Genomic DNA, 23,926 nt, shown 5'->3' on the forward strand with positions numbered 1-23,926 from the left:
AAAAACTAGTATAACCTTAGACGTTTATAGATAGTTCGAAGATGACGTCACTCAGGTCTTTAATATTATTTTTTGCCATCCGCGTTTATGAGTAATTCTCACTAAACTGTATTAACCAGACTATAAACTATCACGGTTACACACAGTTTTGTGTGTTGGCCAGTTATACTTTCGGATGGCAATGTTTTGAACTTCTTAGCCAAGTACATACTATCTATAGACTGGTTAATACAGTTTAATGAGAATTACTCATAAACGCAGACGGCAAAAAGCAATAACAAAGACCTGAGTGACGTCATCTTCATAAGCTCAAGTTCAAGTTTGTTTACCTTGATGTGTGACGATAAACAAATGTTCATCGTGGACTTTCTTGTTGTTCTCTTCAGATTTCAATCGTTGACTGCTAAGTACGTTGTCCAGCTGGAATGGGAAGGGGGGAGGGGCGGGGGGGGGGGGAGAAAACTAATACAGTACTATGAAGAAAAGCACACAAAAATCATTTGCCGGAAATAAAAATAATTCTGGTATCATTTCAGGTGAAGTTTGCTGTTGGTTAGTTAGCTAGCGACCCCCCCCCCCCCCCCCCCCCTCCATATATGGCATACTTCAAGGAAGATTGAAATTCCCCGACATCAGTGGCGGTGCAACAACGCGAGTAAGCGAGCTCTGGCGAAATGTCATGCCCAAGGCCACAGAACGCTGCGGACGGGACTTGAACCCGGAACTTTCAGGGGTACGAAGCCAAGACTATTCAGCTTTGCCCAACTGACACACAGCCATAAAATAAGTGGAGTCGACGTCACTCAGGTCTTTGAGATGTTTTCAGAACGCCACTTTGGTGATTAGCTCTCACTAAATTCTATCAATCAGACGACAAATGTGTATGGTACGTTTGATCTGGCAGGTACACCTTGTGAGTAGTTTTATGTATTGATGGAATGCGTTTAATTAAAATACTCACTAGTTCTTCCTGACAGTTCAATTGTACCAGCACACAAAACGATGTGTATCCTTCAACGTTTACGGCATGGTCAACAGAATTAAGTGTAAACTAATCACCCAAGTGGCGGTATATTATACAAGCATCGACAAAGAGCTGAGCGACGTCATCTTCGTTCATTCTATACCAATACCATCAATACTCACCATTAAGTAACTGTGATAATTCATCGGTTTCTCTTTCTCCTCACCAGATTTCGCAGACTCCGCCATCGCTATGGTGATGTGGTCAACGCTTGAGAAGGAAAGAAAAAAGAATTTTAAAATAAAGATCTATTTATGGAAATGTCACAAGTAGGGGATGAGTTCTTGTATTCAATTTATTCATGGAAATGTTACAAGGAGAAAGAGTTTGTGTATTCAATTTATTTATGGAAATGTTACGAATTGGGGGGGGGGGGGGGGGGGGTTGTGTATTTATCTTATTTTATTATGGAAATGTAACAAGAAGGGGGTGGGGATCTGTATTTAATTTATCTATCTATAGAAATGTTACCAGGAGGGGATCAAGCAAGGGTTGTTGCATTGTTAAAACCTCGTAAAGATCCAGAAAATAGAAAAGCTACCGTCTAGCTTTTCTCCTTAGCATCCTGTACAAATTGTACGAACGAATAATACTGACTCGAATTGCCATCACAGTAGACCAACAGCTATCACCCGACCAGGAAAATCTTGCTGCGACCAACTACTTAACCTGACCCAATTCATTCGAGATGGATTTGAATAATAAACAAATCACTGGCACGATGTTTGTAGATCTGACATCGGCATATGACACGGTCAACCATAGAAACCTCCTCTTTAAAGTGGAAAAAAAACCCGACATAACATGAAGATTGTAAAGATTATAGAATCCCTCTTAACCAACAGAAGATTCTTTGTAGAAACGGACCCCAGAAAAAGCAAATGGCGTTTTCAGAAGAATGGCCTCTCACATGGATCTGTTCTGATGCCAACTCTATTCAACATCTATACAAATGACCAGTCTGAATATCCAAATATTAGGAGATTTCTGTATGCAGATGACTTGTGCCTGGCAAACCAGTCCAGAGACTTCAAAACCACTCAAGACAGACTTTGCATTTCTGAATAAACTCACAGAGTACTATACAGAAAATTCTATAAATGCAAACCCAGGTAAATCGCAAATGTGCATTTTCCATCTAAATATAAAGCAAATTGGAACTTAAATATTTCCTGGAATGGAGTGGTACTTGAAAATAACACTTTCCCAATCTATTTTGGTGTTACTCTGGACCGCACCACATCCTTTGCCCAACATACAAAAAAGATGAAAGCACAAAAGGAGCCTCAAGGAACAACCTACTGGGAAAACTCGCTAACACCAAATGGGATGCGGACCCAAAAACGTGAAGGACAACAGCATGAATCAGCGCTCTGCTACTCTTCGACTGAGTATTGCTCTCTTGTTTGGTCAAGAGCAAGTCATGCCAAACATGTTGACCCAGAGCTTAACCATACCTGTCGTATAATAACAGGTTCATTGAAACCAACACACTTACCAGCAGTTTATATGCTTTCAGGAATAGCACCACCACATATCTGGAGGGACACACACACACACACACACACACACACACACACACACATACACACTAAAATACAAAAATACAAACAGGAAAGTGACACCAGACACCCTGTCTATGACCAAACCATCCCAATCAAAAGACTAAAAACAAGGAGTTGTTTTCAGCTACCTGAATCGGAGAGGGGGTGAGGATGTGTATTCAATTTATTTATGGAAATGTTAACTAGAAGGGTAATAAATAAATACATGCAAACGTCAATCATTTCAGTATCCATAACTTATGGTATTGTATTGGTTAACTTGAAGAGATGTGAGTTGGTTAAAGTATAAGTTGGCTGTACAATAAGTTGGCTTCACTATATGAGTTGGTTAAAGTATAAGTTGGCTGTACAATAAGTTGGCTACACTATATGAGTTGGTTAAAGTATAAGTTGGCCGTACAATACGTTGGCTACACTATATGAGTTGGTTAAAGTATAAGTTGGCTGTACAATAAGTTGGCTACACTATATGAGTTGGTTAAAGTATAAGTTGGCTGTACAATAAGTTGGTTTCACTATATGAGTTGGTTAAAGTATAAGTTGGCTGTACAATAAGTTGGCTACACTATATGAGTTGGTTAAAGTATAAGTTGGCCGTACAATACGTTGGCTACACTATATGAGTTGGTTAAAGTATAAGTTGGCTGTACAATAAGTTGGCTAAACTATATGAGTTGGTTAAAGTATAAGTTGGCTGTACAATAAGTTGGCTACACTATATGAGTTGGTTAAAGTATAAGTTGGCTGTACAATACGTTGGCTTCACTATATGAGTTGGTTAAAGTATAAGTTGGCTGTACAATACGTTGGCTTCACTATATGAGTTGGTTAAAGTTTAAGTTGGCTGTACAATACGTTGGCTTCACTATATGAGTTGGTTAAAGTAAAGTTGGCTGTACAATACGTTGGCTTCACTATATGAGTTGGTTAAAGTTTAAGTTGGCTGTACAATACGTTGGCGGATCATCCCGAACATAATACTATTGAGAGGTGTTAAGTCATATTTATTCTCTCTCTCTCTCTCTCTCTCTCTCTCTCTCTCTCTCTCTCTCTCTCTCTCTCTCTCTCTCTCTCTCCCTCTCTCTCTCTCAATGTTTTTTCTATCTCTCTCCATCTTCTCTCTTTCCTTGTCTCTCTCTCTCTCTCTCTATCTGTGTGTGTGTGTGTGTGTGTTTTCTCTCGGTCCCTCTCCTCCCTGCCCCCCCCCCCCCCCCCACTCTCTCTCTCTCTCTTTCTTGCTCTGTGGCTCTCTCCTCCCCCCCCCCCTTCTCTCTCTCTCTCTCTTCCTTTCAATCTTTTTCTATCTCTCCACACCATCTTTTCTCCTTCCTTCTCTCTCTTTCTCTCTCTCTCTCTCTCTCTCTCTCTCTCTCTGTTCCTCTTTATCGTTCTCCCTCTCTTTCTCTCTCTCTCTCTCTGTCTTTCTCTCCTCTGTGCCCCCCCCCCCCCCCCCCCCCCCCATCTCTCTCTCTAGTACTTTCAATCTTTTTCTATCTCTCCACACCATCTTTTCTCTTTCCTTCTCTCTCTCTCTCTCTCTCTCTCTCTCTCTCTCTCTCTCTCTCTCTGCCTCTTTATCTCCCTCTCTTTCTCTCTCCTCCCTACCCCTCTCTCTCTCTCTCTCTGTCTCTCTGCTCGTCTTTATCGTTCTCCCTCTCTTTCTCTCTCCTCCCTACCTCCTTCTCTGTCTTTCTCTCCTCTCTCTCTCTCCCTCCCTCTCTCTCTCTCTCTCTCTCTCTCTCTCTCTCTCCAAAAAAGACGAATAGTTTCCTTTGATATTAAGCCAAAATGGCCTGATTTAAATTTAATGACCTCAGAACGCGGTGGCAAGACCGCACGATGCAAATCTGGATCAGACATTTTATCGTGGTCTTTGATCTATGGGCTTTCATATTACCAACTTTCCTTGATCTTGCTCATAAATCTCTTATCATATTATATTGTTGTAGGATGGCGCATAATTGCAGAATTAAGGCCCGCCTAAGCTCATAATTAGGTCAAAGGTACAATCTGTACGAGAGACAGCTTCACAAAACGATGTTCATTAAATTTTCTGATTAAAAAATTGAAAGCTGTAATGGACAAAGTCGGTCATATATCATATGCGATTGTGAGTGAGATTAACGTGCAATATGAAACTTTAATGCAGAAATAAATAATAAATAAATGTTAAAATTCCCTTTATTCATCTCCAAGGGGAAATTTGTCTTTAGGGTCTATTCCAAGGGAAGACTGGAATAACCCAGGCGTCAGCCGCAGTGCAGCGCCGTAAAGTCAGCTTGGGCTAGGTGACTTGCTCAAGGCCACACGATGTGGGTAGTCGAACTCAGTACCTTTTGGGTACGAAGCAAAGCCCGTACCGCTGAGCCACGCTGCCCCGTGGAATAGAAGAAATAGATAACTAGCAGTCCTCGTGAGTAATTTATCGAAACGCATAGGATCAATAGATACAAAACAGACAAGTATTCTCGGAGCAATAATGAAAGACTAACAAAGATAGAGACTAACACACATTATAAATAAATGATGCATTGATAAAGCCGATTGCCATCACATCCGTGACCAACATACATCAATGAAGGTCAAGGTCGAATGTCAAGTTGGAATAAATCCAGAGCCAACTTCAGTACATGCCTGCTACTCGAAACAATCGGCCCCACAGATTAAATTAAGAAATAGACGCACTCACAATTTTAACCTAGGTTGTTGAAATCTAATATAGATAGTATGCGCTTGGCCAAGAAGCTCATAACATTGCCATCCGGAAGTATAACGGACCAACACACAAAACTGTGTGTATCCATGAACGTTTATAGTCAGGTTAATACAGTTCAGTGAGCATGACTCATAAACGCGGATGGCAAAAAACAATAACAAAGACCCGAGTGACGTCATCTTCGACTATCTATACAGCTAGTCACCAAGTATGGCAATGTGATTCCTCCTATAATTGTGTTTAAAAAAATTGTGATGAGTGCTCGGGAAAGTGAGATCCACTTATTTGGCTACTTGGCATGTTCAAAAGGTGGCTATGAGTAAATTCTTTAAGCCCGCCGAAGCTCATAATCAAGACAAAGATACAAATTAACTGTAAGAAAACCTGGGACCTTAAGGAATACTTCGCGAAGTCCCAGGTTTGAGAGTTTGTTTTTTTTTTACCAGGATGAGGGTAATTTAAATCGATCGATATTTGAAGGAAGAGTTTTCTGGCCAAATTTTAAAATATAAGTTTTTCCAGGCAGTATTGTGTTCTCTGCGATGAGTTGAGTTCCTGTTCATAATTACCTCTATTCCCTCGCCAATATTGCGGACTCTCCGCTGGTCTAAATATAATAATCTATAAATCTGTGCGGCTATGTGGTCTAGTGGTACGACACTCACTTTCGGATCGGAAGGTCCTGGGTTCGAAGCCTCGCGCTCTGCGCATAGTTGAGTCCTTGGAAAAGGCTCTTTACTCACGTTCTCTCGCCGTACTCAGGTGTACAATGAGAACCTGGCCGTTAACAGCGTTGTCTTTGTCCGAAAAATGGTAATATCGCCTAACAGGCGTCATGTCCCGTCCTACATGTTAAATGTTGCTGTTGACCAGGGACCCCTTGTAAAGCGCTTTGAGCACATTTAGTGGATATTGCGCTATATAAAGCTCATTAAATTGTCTGAAAATACCATGGATCAGAAAGAAATCAAACATTCTGGTTCTTAATGATGAAGGCCAAAGAAGTTCAAATGAGAAAATTGAACTATTATTATGAACACGTTCGGAGACGCAACACCGTACAAAAAATCAGTGCTAGATGGAAAAGTAGCTGGCAGAAAGGAATGGGGCAAACCAAGGAAGTCCTGGATAGGAAATGTGGAGGCAACTGGCAAAAAGATAATCGACGGCTCGAGAATGGCCCTTGAGCGTGAAGAATGGAGTTCCATGACATTCAACCTCTGTAGGGAGACGGAACCCCGGTAAGGTAAGGTAATGGCCCTTGAGCGTGAAGAATGGAGTTCCATGACATTCAACCTCTGTAAGGAGACGGAACCCCGGTAAGGTAAGGTAATGGCCCTTGAGCGTGAAGAATGGAGTTCAATGACATTCAACCTCTGTAGGGAGACGAACGCCGGTTAAAAGTAGTCCTCCAGAGCAATTTGGCCCATAGAGCCGAAGTTTATCCCGGTTTCTATAGCGTGAAACTGACAATAGCAAGTGCTTGCTACCCTTTGGATAGGACGCTAGTCTGTCGCAAAGTACTTTCCGTCGAATCAAACAGACTGTTACCCATTCACCCATTCACTGCTCGGTGGACAGGGGGTCCAAAAAAATCTCGACTACATCCGGGATCTATCCTGGTCCCTTTGCGTGTGAAGCGAGTGCTATACCAATTGAGCTATCGGGACCCGCGAACTCCGGTAAGGTAAGTATAAATGTACACACTTATTTCTTTAATTTTTATATCACTCGCCCATTAACCAGTTAAATTGCCGTACTCTAGAAAGACACGTATTTAAAAATTTGGCCAGAAAACTCGTCCTGCAAATATCGATTGGATTAAAGTGACTCCCAACCTGGCAAAAAAAATTTTTAACCAAATTAAATTAAATTTAAAAAAGACACGGAAAAAAACAAAAACAACAAAAAAAAAAACAACTCTTAAACCCGGGACTTCGTTAAAGAATTTGCGAAGTCCCAGGTTTGAGAGATTTTGCCAAGATGAGGGTCATTTAAATCGATCGATATTTGAAGGACGAGTTTTCTGGCCAAATTTTTATATACGACGTGTCTTTCTAGAGTACGACAGTATACTGGTTAAAATCAAATAGCTGGGGGAATTGGATTCAGTAGTCTGATGTCACGCCGCCCGGCAACGGCGGCCATCTTGGTTCTAAACAAAGAAAATCATTACTTTTTATTCTTCATGCTGGCTAGAACTTTTCCTATGCCTTGTGATCAGAATGTGTAAAAGTCAAAACATGATCAAATTTATGGGGGATTTTTCCTCTGGATACGCCTTTATGCTCGCCGGAGAAATATTTCATACGGGCGTCCGCTATTGTTCCGATAGTTTAGAGCCAGTGTTACTAAGTTACCATGCGTCATTAGGAGGTAAGTGACGTTACGACTGTTGAAGAGTATTAGGGACACAAAACCCCCGAATCGTGCAAATTAGTGATGAAAGCATGAATTTTTTATGAAAAAAGGTTGATGCTCTAAGCAGTGCTGATGGTGACAAAAAGTGAAAAAGTAGGAAAATGTTGAACGATTGCCTACTTTAAGGCCCGTATTTACTGCACTAAACCCCACTTTTAGAGCAATTGAGATGATAAGACTATCATTGATACTCAAGCTAACTTCTGGAGAGTGGGAGACTGCACCTGTGTGTTCCACCACACATCAACTCTCTCATTGCTAGCACATTGTTTCGAGAAAACGTAATTTTAAAAAGGAGGAAATTCCTCCTCTGGACTCCAAAATCGCGGATTTCCGCGGATGCGAGCAAAACCATCAACACTGTCTAAGGTTTAAATTGTGATATAGAACAACTTTCTCATCACTCCAAGAGTTGAGATATCAGCAATTTAAATCGTGTAAAAATTAACGGTGGTGATGAAACTTGCCGCCTTCACAACGACATTTTGCTTTGGTGTCAAAAAGTCACAGACTACGTCATCGGTACCGAGTACACGTGTGCCCTCTTGCTAAAATCGTAACCGAGAGTATAACTTATCGTTTATAGAACAGTAAAGTTGGTGCAATAAAATAAACAACATCACGTGACCGGATATTTGACATCAAACGCGACCCAGATTTTTTTATAAATGACCCGAACTGTGCTGCAATTGACCTTTAGTAATGTCATGCGCATCCAACCAACTTTTTGTTTACATGTTGCTAAGGCAGCAAACTGAAGTTGGCGCGAATAAATTCAAGCTGTTTACTCCGAGTCTGAGATAGCTAGGGAGGCCACGATCATATTTTTTTTATCGCCAAAACACCCCTTCTTTGATTTTATAAAAAATTATAGGAAAACCATAATCATGGTTCCCCCTCCTCCCGTAAACCAAACCATATCTATGTCCAGGGAAACGAAGATGGTTGCTTGTCTTTGGTTAAGGCGGACCATACTTTTTTTTTTTTACAGCGTATCAAATGATCAAAGTCAAAGCATACGGTCAATGTAATGAAGAGAGTAAATTCGAATCTATCTCCTATCTCTTCGCTCAGATGACCCTTTTGACAGAAGACAACTACTACTTCTACACTATAACTATACTACCACTACTGTATTATTATAACCACTGATACCACAAAACTATAGACTTTTATACTATCTAGAACTAATGGACCGTATGGCTTAGCGGTACGGTTTTCGTCTTGTCACAAAAGTCGAGCAATGCCAATGCTAAGTGTGATCAGTAATAGTAATAGGATGGGTGACTAATCGTGAAAAATTATACACACATTACCCCACTCGATTGAATGAGTATCTGGCTACAGAAATGGCGGTTAGTGTAGTGACAGTTTCAGTACACAAGGGTCGCCTAACAGGCTGTATGACAAAGAAATATGGTTCCACACGGCTTGTTGAAGTGGGGGGATAAATATGAAACATTTTGAAGCGCATTGCTCACGGCTATCTGTAGAAATGCGCTGTATAAATATTCATATTTATGTACTTGGTCCAACGGATACTATTACTATTTCTCCTACAAGACCTCTACTACTACTACTACTACTACTACTACATATACTACTACTACTACTAATAATAATAATAATAATAATAATAATAATAATAATAATAATAATAATAATAATAATAATAATAATGATAATAACAATATAATAATAATAACAATAACAATTATTATTGTTGTTGTCAGTATCACCGTTTATTAATGATTTTAAAAAGTGTTAAAGATACTTGCAAAATGTTGGTGTTGTGTGTGTTGTAGTAATCCAGCGACGCAACTCTGTACTGTCTACAACTACAAGAGACGCACAAGACCGTGGCACTAAACATCCCTGGCATGCATTTAGTCAAATAACATGAAAGCAACATTCACGGTAGCGTTAACTACGTCAAAGTCAAAGACAAAACAATAGTGACATACAACCAGGACATGACAGTAAGTGAGGTGGAAATTCTCAGAATTGAAAGCAGACACTTCAATGTGATATTACTGTCAACAAACCTCCACCAACGCCATTCAAGTGGCCAGTTACATCCACCATTAGTGAGAAACCAATGATTGTGATAGGTGACTTTAACTGCCACAGCACCAAATGGGGATACAATGAGAACAACAAAGATGGAGATACTGTTGAGGAATGGGCTGACCAATATAATCTGACACTCTTCTATGACGCATGAAGCATCCTTTCCAAGCGCTTGCTGGAGAACAGGCTACAACCCAGACCTTGCATTTGTGTCTTCCAGATATGTCAAAAACTGTCTGCAACCCCATTCCAAAATCAGTATACAGACCTATCGCCATTGAGGTAGGATCAGTCATCTCTACGAGAACAAACAAATTATATGAACTGTGTTCGTGGACCTGGCAGCTGCCTATGACACAGTAAATCATAGGAAACTGCTCCTAAAGGTTGCAAGGGTAACTCGTAACACAAAAATAGTTGCAATAATAAAATTCCTTATGTCAAACCGTCACTTTTTTGTGGAAATGGATGGGAAGAAAAGCAGATCACAAAAGAACGGACTCCCTCAAGGATCGGTACTTGCACATATCCTTTTCAACGTTTATACCAACGACCAACCTCATTTTGAGAACATCAGGGGTTTCTATATGATCTGTGTCTTGTGTCCCAGGCCTCTGATTTCAAGACCATTGAGGAGAGACTAACGGATGTCCTGGAGCCACTCTCTGAGGCCACATTTAAAGAACTCACTTGCCAACCCAGGAAAAACTCAAGTGTGTGCTTTCCATTTAAAGAACCGCCAAGCCTAAAGAAAACAGGAAACTGAACATCTGGAATGGGAACATATTGGATAAAAACACATTTCCCATGTACTTCGGTGTTACCGTAGACCGCACAATGTCCTTTTCTCAGAACACAAAGAAAACAAAAGCAAAGGTGGCCACAAGAAACAACTTCCTAAGAAAAGAGGCAAAAACTTACACACCATGGGGAGCAGATCCGAAAACAGTCAGGACAACCATAGTAGCCCTCTGCTATTCATCAGCCGAATAGGTCTCACCAGTCTGAGTAAGATCCTGCCATGTCAAAATAACACCTGCCGGATCATTAGAGTAACTTGAAACCGACTGCAGTTCCAGTCCTCCATCGGCTGGCTGGCATTGCACCTCCCTACATTCAAAGAGCCACTGATTCCAAAGCCCAGAAATATGAATAGAAAATGGACCCAAGGCACAGCCCAATGACAAGTAGACTGAAGTCGAGAAAGAGCTTCACGATGGAAGAAAGCATCAACCCTGACCATGCAGCTGTATACAGGCGTTCCACGTTGAGAGAGTGGAACAATCATGCAAATGAAGCTGTTGGAGATCTGAGAGAAGAACTGTCCTACGGAGCTGAGCTCCCCAGGAATGAATTGGTAACACTGAACAGAGCACAGGCAAAACTTGTGAGAACAATTGGAAGCATGAAAAAGTGGGGGCTGGCTGAGAGTAGCTTGTGTACATGTGGGTGCCCAGAACAGACATCCTTAGAGAATGCCAGGATGCGCTCAGCTGCACTGACCATGACCCAAGAGTCTGCTCCCCAGATGCTGTGGAGTGGGTTTGGTGTTGGTGCGAAACTGTGACGATGATAACTTGCAAAATGAATAAGTCTTACACCTGCCAATATATAAGTAAGATGACAGGATGCTGATCTTTTTAACATCAAAGTACTTTTGTAACCCGGCAGTGCTACCTTTTATGTGTAACCCAGAATGAAAAGTTATTACAAAAGACGATCGCAAGATATTTAGATAAATTGCTAGTTTATCATTGTGGTAGACGTAGATATATGTATTAAAGTTACATATCCAATAACCTGTAGGTTAACAGAGAAGGAAGGGCGCACAAGTTCATTGTAATTTGAAGTTGAGGAGTTGGAACAAAGTTGATTTGCATTGAGTCAGAATTCAATCAAGTCTTAGACTTAGATTGAAAGAAAAAAATATTTTTTAAAACAAGAAACAAAAAAACAACCCTACAGCGTTCACCAGAATGAATAAAAACAGGACAGTCTTTAAACTGTATCAATGGAAATCACATCTTGCATATACAAGACCTCTAGTGCTATTGTGAGGATTGGTTCTCAGTCTCACCCGTCCTGCTGTATCTGAGTGCCATAACACAACTTGTGAAATCCAAATAAATTAAAAACAGATTATATATTTATATCATATTTATTGTCATTTCATTCATATTCATGTTATTCACACTGAAATCATTAAAAAAAATATAGATATGATGTTTCTCCATTAAAGGTATGCTTGTATTTTCATCCTGTGAAAGAGAAAGAAAAAAAAAAAAAGAAAAAAATTGATAATTATTACTGAAACTGTGTAGTTCCATTTTTATAAAATCTGTGATGTAAGAGCCTCAGCAAAAGCTTTGGTTAAAAAAGGTTCTGATTTAAGAAATGCACTTCTTAGGCAGAACATGCGATTAACCTGTGTAGACTTTAGTATTATGGTCTTGCATATAATTATCAAGTGCAGAAAGTTTGCCATTAAAATAATTATTTAATAGAATTTAATATAATTTGATTCGAGAAATGGAACACAAAGGAAGAATTTGCGATTAACCTGTCCAGTCATAAGCATCATGTTCTTGTTTATAAAGTGCAAAAACTTTGCAAATAAATAGAATAAATAGAAAAGAATTTTATTCGAGAAATGGAATATAACGGCAGAATTTGCGACTAACCTGTTAAGACAAAAGCGCCATGGTCTTATTTACAAAATACAGAAACTTTGTGAATATTTCGAGAAATGTAGCACAAAAGCATCACTGTCTTGCACATGAAGTGCAGAAAGTTTGTGATTAAGCCACTGCATTGTTTAATATGATGTTGCTGATAAATGAAACAATGCAATACAATTTTTAAAAATATGTTCTGCAACATCACATGGTCCCATCTATCAAATTCTACTACCATTACAAATCAGCTACATAGATGGTTTCATCAGTACTCTTATCTATCTTGCTGATAAATTAAATTATAAACATAGAAAAGGATATAATAAACTTTAAAAAATAATTATAAAGTTAAATGGTAGACAAGATAAAGAGGTCATTGCCTATTTCTTTTTAAATTTCTTATTCATAACCAAGGAAGCAGGTTTCTTTTGCTATATTCTTCTTGACTTCCCTATGTAAATGTTTCTTTCAAGTGTATAACAAGCTCACAGGGCATTTTTATAAATAAACAGGAGCCAATACCATTAAAATTGAGAGATCACTGCCAAAATTACATAGGGATAGATATGCATTGGTTTTAACGTGTCTTAGACACTGTCATTAGAAAAAAGTTTTTAAAAATCTTTACAAACTACAGTAAGCTGCTTTTAAAATTAAGAAACGCTCGAAAGCAAAATATGGTCCTGTTCTCTTAATCACCGCTCTCTATTCTCTAGATTAGGTCAATAAAGCTGAGAGGTTTTATGAAGAATATAGAATATAGAAGAAAAACATTAATTCCAATAAAAAACAAAAACAAAGAAGGGTCCATAATGATATATGAGGAATTCTATAACATGAAAGCCATTTTGATAATCTTTAAGGATAAGACTCAATGATGATGATAATAATAATTATGATACTTCTTCCTGAATATAAATTGATTAATTCCCATGGTATAGGCAGGCCAATGCTTCCAGAACAATTAAAGGAATGCAGAGACTCATTCTTGTTGTAATGTTATTTAGATCTGAAAAAAAAAGATAAGCATGGCATTCTAAACCATTTTCCCATGGTCCCATAAAAAGCAATATCATCTCACACAAAATCATAAAGTAAAATTCATATGGACCAACCAATGAATAAAAGTTATAATTATCTTATTTTATCAATTATTATCATTGGATTTATTTAACTTTATATTTATTATTATTAATTAAATGCCAATTTGAAATTAAGATAGCAATGTTTGAATGAATAACTGGATCTAACTCTAAAAGTAAAATGTAAATGTGCAACGTATTCAGATTTCAGCAAGCACTTGTTACAGTCTGTCGCTTCATGTTACAGGAAAAACTCCAGTTCCATGAGCCTTATGACTCTAAAGGACCAATTATTTCAAAGTAAGATGAAATACCATTTATTGTTTAAAGAAAGTTATCAAGCACTATTTAAGGTCTGTTGCTTCATGTTACAGAAACAGGAATAACCCCAGTTCCATGAGCCTTATTACTCTAAAGAACCACTTATTTCAATGTAAGAAGAAATATCATTCAATGTTGAATATATAGACATGACCTATTTCTTAATGGTTTGCTTATATTCAATAAAAACATTAGAAAACATAATGGACCTGGAACTCAGATACCACAAGGTTGTTAAAACCGTTGGGTCAGGTCTAATTTTATCAGAGGTTTATGATCATGAAGGCAAGATTACATAACCAATGTCGATTAGCTTTTTAAAAAATGGGCTTTTATTTACCTTCCGGTGAACTCATTTGATCAATATTTCCTGTATTTAACTTTCTGATCACATAAGAAAAGTCTAATAAACATTGAATATATTTTAATGCCTCTAGATTTCACTTTAAAGTCAAATAAAATATCTGATCACAAATAAAATTTTTGATAATTCGATCAATAGAGAGAGCTTTTCAAAATTGTTCGCTTATTATTCCTGAGGCAAAATTTAGATAAGACATCATTTCACATATCATGGTGATTCCTATGAATTACAAAATCCTAAAAAGCTTCTTCTTCATAAAAAAACGTATGAAATAAAATTAGGTAATCTAAAGTAATCAGAGAGGTTTAGTTTTCATTTCAATCCAAGGTAAATCCGTAAAGAGTTGTAGGACCAGGCCCCTCTTGATCATTACCCACAAAATTGATTGAACTAACAGGGATGTGTATAAAACTGTAACAAAACCCCCAACGACCCCCCCCCCCCCCCCCCCCAACACTCATACAAAAACTTAAGCACAGTTTTTTCATTTTCACTTCTCTTGAGCCAAGGGAAACTCGTTGCTCATTTTAGCTGCACAGATTCGAATTCAATCGCTTTCCTCCTCCCCCCCCCCCCCCCTTTTTTTTTTTTTTTTTTTTTTTGGGGCGAGTCTATTCTTTTCTCCTTTTTTGTTTGGCCTTGTTCCGTTTCTGAGCATGAATTTCTTAAAATTGTTTGTTTTCTTTTTAATACAAAAATATTGGTTTTTTTTCCCTCTATCTGTCTGGGAATAACCAATTTTCGTTATTGGCAGACCCTGTCTGGGAATAATCATAGCGATGACGAAAATATCAGACCGCACTCCCTGCATTTTACAATAAAATATTATGTTTTCTTTCACACAGCTACCGACCAAATAAGGCGAATAGGCTTGGAAGATCCAAAACGTCATACATGTAGTTTGACACCTGCCAAATATCAAAGATGCGATAAGGGGTTGAGTGGGACATTTTCTTTTCCCAGACATTCTCATTTTTTCACCACCCCTTCCTCCCTCTCTGCTATTCCTTCTCTCATCGACTCTCAGCAAAAACAATAACAAAAAGTCTTATGTGGCAAAAACGGCTACCAACTTAAATCCCTCAAACAACACAAGATATTGAAAATCGGTGGCAGAGACCCTTTGCCTTTGTCTTGTTCCTTTTCCAGTTCCAGTCATGAACAGATAATGAGAGAATGAAGACCTAAAGATTGTTTCGAAATCTATTATCAGGTAGGAAAGAGCGAGAGTCAATAAAATATGACAAGCGATGAAAGCTTCGCACCACGAAAGATGAGGATTAAAAAAATACAACTTTTGTTGAGATTCCACCTGCTGAGGAGGGGGGTGTCTGCTTTTTTTTTTTTTTTTTTTTTGTTCCTTTCTGTTTTCTTTTTCGGTCAAGTTATGACTGACACACGTTCTAGACTGTAAACGTTACCCATAAAATGTCATAAATTACGAAAAGTGTTTTCTCTCACACAGTATTCGAATCACTCACTGAATGAGCATGAAGCAGACATGAGTGAAGGAAACGTAAACTCTGTAAGTGAGAATCGGCGAGTGAAGCTGTACTGTAGTAATGACTGACACTGACAGTCAAATTGCGAAGTGAAATGGAAACAAATAAACAACGCATTCTAAAATTATGCCGGTGAGACATCCAAAGTTAAATACCCGAACGCTATTATGGATTAACATTGAACTAAATCGTTTCCTGCTCTCAAAACCAATCGATACAAATTACAAACTCAAACACTGAAATTGGAATCTTACCTTTGCATGAGTTGGACTGCCATTCTTTGCTGGTGATTAGGAACTTTAGCAGCCGGACAACGTTGCGCACAAAACAGGTCTCCCGTTTTTGTCGTTCAAATTGTAGATAATACACATTCAGTTAAAAACAAACACGTACAATTAAAATTGTTATTTAGTTAAATTCTTTGTATATGGCTAAATTATTCCGAAAACCAGATTTCAAAGAGTTCTTGTTTTGTTCACACAAGCGCATTGATTTTGGTGAATAATCTTGACCGTGGTCTAAAAATAGACCGACAGTAATTTTTGATAAATTTTACCATTTGTTTAATAAAAAAATCAATATTTAGATATTATTTGACGCGTGATCGAGTATTTATGAATATGTGTTTCTTTTGACACCTAACAGACATTTTTAAATGGTTATTTTTTTTCTATAATTTACATTGGAAGGTGAGCTGTCAAAGCCAGGAACATGTGTTTTGCCACGTGCTTCTAAAATGGTCACGTGATGTTGTTTATTTTATTGCACCAACTTTACTGTTCTATTCATAACATACAACTTATCGAATTCATTCATTTACCAAGTGAGGAACATAATTTTCAATACCATTTTTAAAATTCAAAAGTATACCAATTTGGTTATTTTAAATTTTACCGGCATTGGAACGCGGAACATATGAGATTGTGAAATCGAAGAAATCAAAATGGTGGTGGTCGAATACGAATACGGAGAGAAAAAAATTTTAATTGATGATTTTTCCCCCATATCATTTGTATATTCCGGTAGCTTTTAAAGAATATCCTTTTTATTTCCTTCATGTCTTATTAAATTATAAATATTTGAAAATAGAGACTTCCGCTAATGCGAAGATATCGATAAACAATGCATCGCATTCTGCGGTTGCTAGTTGAGTCGTCTGCTTTCGGGTCGGCGAGGTCACGAAACGGTGTCTACTTGAACTTTGTCGCCTTTTACCCAGCTCATAATAATAATAATAATAATAATAATAATAATAATAAATAATAAAATAATAATAATAAATAATAATAATAATAATAATAATAATAATAATAATAATAATAATAATAATAATAATAATAATAATAATAATAATAATAATAATAATAATAATAATAATAATAATAATAATAATAATAATAATAATAATAATAATAATAATAATAATAATAATAATAATAATAATAATAATAATAATAATAATAATAATAATAATAATAATAATAATAATAATAATAATAATAATATACTACATAAATAATATAATAATAAATAAATAATCAAATATATAAAATATATCTTATATAATAAAATAATTAATCTAATAATATAATAATAATAATAATAATAATAATAATAATAATAATAATAATAATAATAATAATAATAATAATAATAATAATAATAATAATAATAATAATAATAATATAATAATAATAATAATAATAATAATAATAATAATAATAATAATAATAATAATAATAATAATAATAATGACGATGATGATGATGATGATGATAATAATAATAATAACAATAATAATAATAGTAATAATAGTAATAACAATAATACCTGTCTTTTTATTTTTGGGTTTTGCGGCGCTATTACCGTCATATCAGTGTCAGTATGAAGGGGGGAAAAATGGGGTAGTAAAAAGTACTAGAATTACAATTAAAACCCAAATAAAAGTAATACGAAGGGGAATTGGTTCAAATAAGGAACAGCAGATGTATATTCCGAGAGCACACCATCGGTGTACGGAGTTTGAGATCACATATGCGACTCACCGCCTCAAAGCGGTATTATGTCGGGATGGCTAAGACTCAGAAAAGTGGATTTAGACATGAAATGATGAGAAATACGACGTTAGAGTCGTTTTCAATGCAAGAAATAGTATCTATTCTCCACCATTGCGAAGCGGAATCAGCTCCAAGCTTCTAATTTGTGTCAATAAATTCAATTTTCATCATCTAGTTAATCCCGACTTAATACCGTTTTGAGACGATGGGTCACATATGTTACACAGTGACAGAACTTTTGTCTTCACGACATACGAGGGCTGTCATAGAATTCATATCAAAGGTTGCACACGACGTGTACACTATATACAGGTCTGACATCCCAACACACCTATGGGCATAGTTTAACATTGTTGTAATGGACAATATTTTTACGTAATTTTTTAGTTCTTTTTGAGAGATTTCCATTACGACAATGAGCCAGTGACATCTATATTATTATGAAGTCCTAGCAATGAGCCCATAAGGAATTGGGTTATCAGACCTACAAATACGTACACGTTGAACAGAATGTTTTTTAAAAATACAACACGTGTGAATGATACGCTTTGCACACAGATGTTAAAGATACAATCTTATTCTGAGATACTAGATCTTATTCTATTTTTGGATGTATCTAGTAATCATTGACTCTTGAGTCTTGAAGTGCTACGTGTGGCCAATCTTGTTATACGGATACGAAAGCTGGACTACAAATGCAGAAACACAAAAGAACATTGAAGCTTTTGAAATGTGGTGTTTGAGAAGGATGCAGAGAATATCGTATACTGCACACAAAACGAACGAAGAAGTGCTAAAACAAACATACCAACAAAGGAAACTAATGCCCTTAATAGCGGATCGACAACTTTCCTTTTTCGGACACATAGTAAGGAAAGATAAGAATGAATACCTGGCAAGTTGTGAAAAAATACCTGGTAAACGCGCCCGGGGGAGACAAAGAAAAACACTCATAGACCAACTGAAGGGCTTCACCAACCTAACAATCCAAGAGCTGTTTGAAAAAGCAAGAGACAGGGAGGAATGGAGAGAGATAATTCATGCAGTATCCGAAGCCTGGACCAGGCATGGAACCTAGAAGAAGAAGAAGTAATCATTGCGATCGATGCATTTTATTTTGTGGGGCTATGGGGTCTTGTGGTATGACACTTGCTTTCGGATCGGAAGCTCCTGAGTTCGAGCTCGCTCTTTCGGCGCATAGTTGAGTCCTTGGAAAAGGCTCTGTACTCACATTCTCTCATTGTACTCAGGTGTAAAATGAGTACCTGGCCGTTAACAACGTTGTGAGGAAAAAAATTGTAATACCGTCTTTTAAAAAAAGATGTAATAATCGCTTAACAGGCGTCATGTCTCGTTTGAAATGTTACGTGTTGCTGTTTGGTCAGGGACCCCTTGTAAAGCGCTTTGAGCACTTTTAGTGGATATTGCATATTGCACTATAATATTTTTTTAAAAGGTCAATATAATTTACTCCTTCATAGAATGCCTCGGCGAAGCCATCTAACAATGTAACAATGCTGCATGGAAGGGCGTACGGTTATTAATACTCTATACCTAGAACAATCACTGAACAACCAACTAATAATTCTTTTAAATCGAAACTAAAACATTTCCTTTTCAATGTCTGCCTATTTTTAATTTGAGTAGTCATAATTTATTATTACAACCCTGTGTGTGAATATTCTATTGTGGTTCTGCGTGTTTGTGTGGGTGTGTGTTTGAAGGGAGGGGGGATAAGGTAAGAGATACATTTTTTTAACGAATGCAAAGCGCATTGAGTCTTATATAATTTTGACCATGCGCTATATAAACGCCATCTATTATTATTTTATTATTATTATTATTATTATTATTATTATTATTATTATTATTATTATTAATTATTATTATTATTATTATTATTATTATTATTATTATTATTATTATTATTATTATTATTATTATTATTATATTATTATTATTATTATTATTGTTGTTGTTGTTGTTGTTGTTGTAATTATTGGCATATATTTTCAGTTCTGATAAAATACATACCACGTTGTAACAATCTTCAATCTTGTAATGTAACGTTAATGTTTCAACACATCGGTTTATTTAGGGCTTGGAATAATAATACATGGAAGGTAAGCGGCTTCGTTCGCATAGTCGCAAAGTTGATGCCAGTGGGCGGAGCTTACTTACTTAATCCTCTTCGGGCCTTGAGGCACATAGGGCATCCACCAGACATCTCCATTTTTTGCGATCGGCTGCTTTTGCGGTGGCTGTATTCCAGGACAGGCCTGCTTCCTTTAATTCTTTCTCCATCGTCCTTCGCCAAGTTTCTTTGGGTCTTCCCCGCTTTCTCTTCCCATCTGCTGTCCAGTACAAGGCTGTCTTGGGAAGTGACCCTTTTTCCATTCTGGCCACATGACCCAGCCAACGCCATCTTCTTCTTTTTATTTGGCTATCAATGCTAGTGCAGTCAGCTTTCTTTAATAGATCCACTGTTCTTATTTTTGTAGGCCAAAATAAATTAAAAATTCTTTTTAAACACCTGTTCTGAAAGGCTTCTAGTTTCTGTATTAAGGAGGATGTCATTTTCCAGCTTTCACTTCCATAAAGCAGTACACTTAAAACATTGCTCTTGTATATTTTCAGCTTTGTCTTTCTCATTATTTGCTTTGATTTCCAAAAGTTTTTCAGCATGCCGAAAGCCTGGTTTGCCTTTTGAATTCTGTGCTTGATATCGTGTTCTGCATTTCCGTTGTCTGTTATTTTGGATCCGAGGTAGGAGAACTCTGTTACCTCTTCAATTATATGTTCATCTATCCTAATTTCACTGTCATGTTTTGGATTCACCCTAATGTACACAGTCTTATCGAAATTTATTTTCAGTCCAATTTTCGAGGCGTTCTTGTGTAGTACGTTTAGTTTCTCTGAGGCGTCTCTGTGTGTACTGGAAACTAACGCGATATCATCTGCGTAGTCTATATCTTCCAGAAAAGATGTCAGTGTCCAGCGAATGCCTCTCTTCTTACCATCAATTGTATTTTTCATGAGCCAGTCTAGAGCCAGGATAAACAGAAGCGGGGAGAGTATGCAGCCTTGTTTTACACCAATTGTTACATTAAAGCTGTCTGTTAAATTGTTACCACAGATCACTTGGCATTGGTAGTTGCAGTACATTGCTTTGATTAGGTTGACTATCTTCATCGGTATACCATAATGGCGGAGTATTTTCCACAGGGACTCTCTGTGTAAGCTGTCAAAGGCTTTTTCAAAATCGACAAAAATGGTGTAGAGGGGGCTGTTCCATTCAATGCTTTGCTCCAGGATTTGTCTCAGGGTAAATATGTGGTCACTACATGACTTCCCTTTTCTGAACCCTGTCTGCTCTTTTCTAAGAATGTTTTCAATGTGAGGTGAGATTCTTTTCAGAAGGATTCTATTAAAAATTTTGCTCGTTACGGACAGGAGTGTGATTCCACGCCAGTTAGCACAATTTCCTAGGTCTCCTTTCTTGGCTATTTTATGGATGATGCCTTTCTGCCAATCCTCTGGTATTTCTTCCTTTTCCCAAATGTTGGTGAACAGTTTACTGAGAATTTTGGACATTTCTTGCGAGTTCGCTTTAAGCATTTCCGCAGTGATTTTGTCAATACCTGGGGCCTTGCCATTTTTTTGTTGTTGTATTGCCTCGTGCACCTCATGCTCAGTGATTGGACCAAGATTAACCTCTACGTCCCTTTCTGCTTCTGGGATATCTGTGTAAGAAGATGGGTCTGGTCTGTTCAGAAGGTTTGCGAAATATTCTCTCCATCTTTCAATTTTCTCCTTTTCGTCTGTGATGACACTACCATCTTGGGATTTTAATGGTTTCTCTTGACCATAACTTCTGTTTCCCGAGAGCTTTTTTGTGATTTTGTATAGTGTTTGTGTGTCGTGTCTTACAGCTGCATTTTCTGCTTCAGTTGCTAAATTTTCTGCAAAATCTCTTTTGTCTTTCCTTGTGGATTTTTTCACTTCTTTATCCTTCAATGAGTATTCACTGGATAGCCTTTCTTTCAGTCGGGGGATTTAGCGTTCAGGAGATTTAGTTTGATTGATTTTCTTTGGTTAATGAGCTCCCATGACCTTGCTGATATCCAATTCTCTGTATTGGATTTATTGTGTCCTAAGTGTTCAGTGGCACTTTCCTGCATGACGTGGTTGAAATCTTGGATTGTCATGTTTGTAATATCTTGCATTGCACTGAATTTGTTTCTGACTGAGATATTGAAATTGTTTTGGATATCTGGGATTTTCAATTTATCTGTGTTGAAACGTTCTCCCTTCTGTTTTTCTATTTTTGTTTTCATCAATTTAGTAGAGATTTTGGCTGTGACAAGATGGTGGTCACTTCCAATGTCTGCCAATCGTCTGACTCTCGACATCGTTTAGGCTGCTCTTCCATTTTCTGTTTATAATTATATGGTCTATCTGACTTTCTGTTTTCCCATCTGGTGATTTCCATGTCAATTTGTGGATGTTTTTGTGTGGGAAGAAAGTTCCACCAATAATGAAGTTGTGTTCTTCACAAAATTCTGCCAGTCTGCTTCCATTGTTGTTCATTAACCCTATGCCCTCCTTTCCAACGGACTGATTTGTTTGTGTATTGCCAACTCTAGCATTAAGGTCTCCGATGATCATGAGCATATCATGTCTTGGAATGTTTTCAACGGCCATTCTTAGAATATCGTAAAATTCTTCTTTGTTTTCTTCATCTGAATCCTCTGTAGGTGCGTAGCATGTGAGGATTGATAGCTTGGTGTATTTTGAGTTGTGTCTTGTGTATAAAAGTCTTTCACTTATCGGTTTCCATTCCAATAGTGACTTGTTGTTTTGCCTGGCTATCAAGAGGGCAACACCTTCTCTGTGTTGGTCATCCTTTCGTCCTGACCAAATGATCAGGTCGCCATTTGAGAGTTGGCGCTTCCAGCTCCTGTCCATCTTGCCTCTGATATGCCTAGCAAATCGATCTTGTAGTTCAACATCTCGCGCTGGGCTTGTGCCAGTTTTCCTGTTTGATATAGGGTCCTAACATTCCAGCACGAGACATTGAGCTTGCGTTTTGGTGACAACAGATCTGCAATCTGGTCGGGGGCGTCCTTTCGGCTTTGACCTCCTACCGTCATGAAGCCAGTATTCTGGTCCGCTTCTCTGCTGCCGCCGGTTGTGGATTTATGTCTGGTTTCTGTTTCTGTAACAGTTTGCTTTTTATGAGGTGGGTTGTTAACCCTACGCTCAACCCCCATTCCTGGAGGGCCGGTGGATTACTCTTCGTCTGATCTCTCTCCTTTTTTCTCTTATTTGAGGTCCGAGGTTCGAGATACGCAAGCCCTCCCACCACGACAAGGTGATAATCCGTCGGGAGAGGGGCGGAGCTTAGCCGCCATATTATTATTGAAAAGCCCAGGAAACGATTGTTTACCATAGAAACTATAGACTTGAGTGATGGAAATCATCTTGTGTTGCCGATTAAAACACTCACCTACTAAGGGAATTTAGTCATTATGATGTTGTAAAATACCTTGCTGTAAGGAAATGCCTTTGCGTTTTAAGGCGCTGCAGGGAAATACCTGTGGTATGCACGACTCAGGACATAATAATAATAATAATAATAATAATACTTTATTGCATCCCAAAAAGGAAATTTTTTGTACAGACGTGTTATAATTTACACATAGATAAAAATACAATGGAAATAGGATGTATTATATATAAAAAAGGAGCACACTATAACCAGAGCTGCGCTTTATAATTGAAAATTTCAACACTGTAAAATAGTTAAACTGTCACTATAAATGAAAATTGAAAAGATTGCAAAACAATAAATTAATAAATTAATATTATATTTTTTAAAGTAAAAATAGAAATAATTATATAAATATTATGCTTGTTGTTATAAAGCCTAATACTGGACGGCAGAAAAGATTTTCGGTTTCTCTCTGTTTTCGTTGAAATAGAGAAAGGGCGACCACTTCTTTCTGACATAATAATTGATGGTCTTAGTGGATGATACTGGTCATTTAATAGAATAAAAATATGTGTAGAAAATAGGTAAATATTCACAACACGTCTGTTGTCGCCGGAAGCCAGCGCCAAAGTTTT

The 23,926-nt window shown here is 37.4% G+C and overlaps 1 protein-coding gene and 1 long non-coding RNA gene across 2 annotated transcripts in view; both read right to left on the minus strand.

The window, feature by feature from the left end:
- The window catches only part of LOC144969921 (tryptophan 2,3-dioxygenase-like), a 69,557-nt gene that overhangs the window by 27,865 nt on the left and 17,766 nt on the right, over positions 1-23,926 (minus strand). Inside the window, exons 2-3 of the mRNA XM_078908992.1 lie at positions 1,147-1,234; positions 330-420 (exon numbers count right to left, since the gene is read on the minus strand). Of these exons, the coding sequence (XP_078765118.1) occupies positions 330-420; positions 1,147-1,212 (157 nt within the window). The 5' untranslated portion in view covers positions 1,213-1,234. The remainder of the gene's footprint in view (positions 1-329; positions 421-1,146; positions 1,235-23,926) is intronic.
- On the minus strand, positions 11,943-16,309 carry LOC144969920 (uncharacterized). The gene is made up of 3 exons (XR_013644888.1): positions 15,995-16,309; positions 13,374-13,480; positions 11,943-12,054 (listed from the first exon to the last, which is right to left on the minus strand). It is a non-coding gene; the product is annotated as an uncharacterized LOC144969920 (long non-coding RNA).

This window comes from Berghia stephanieae, chromosome 4, assembly GCF_034508935.2.
Source record: "Berghia stephanieae isolate SIO BIC M18660-M18661 chromosome 4, UCSD_Bste_1.3, whole genome shotgun sequence".
NCBI classification, from domain to species: Eukaryota; Metazoa; Mollusca; class Gastropoda; order Nudibranchia; family Aeolidiidae; genus Berghia; species Berghia stephanieae.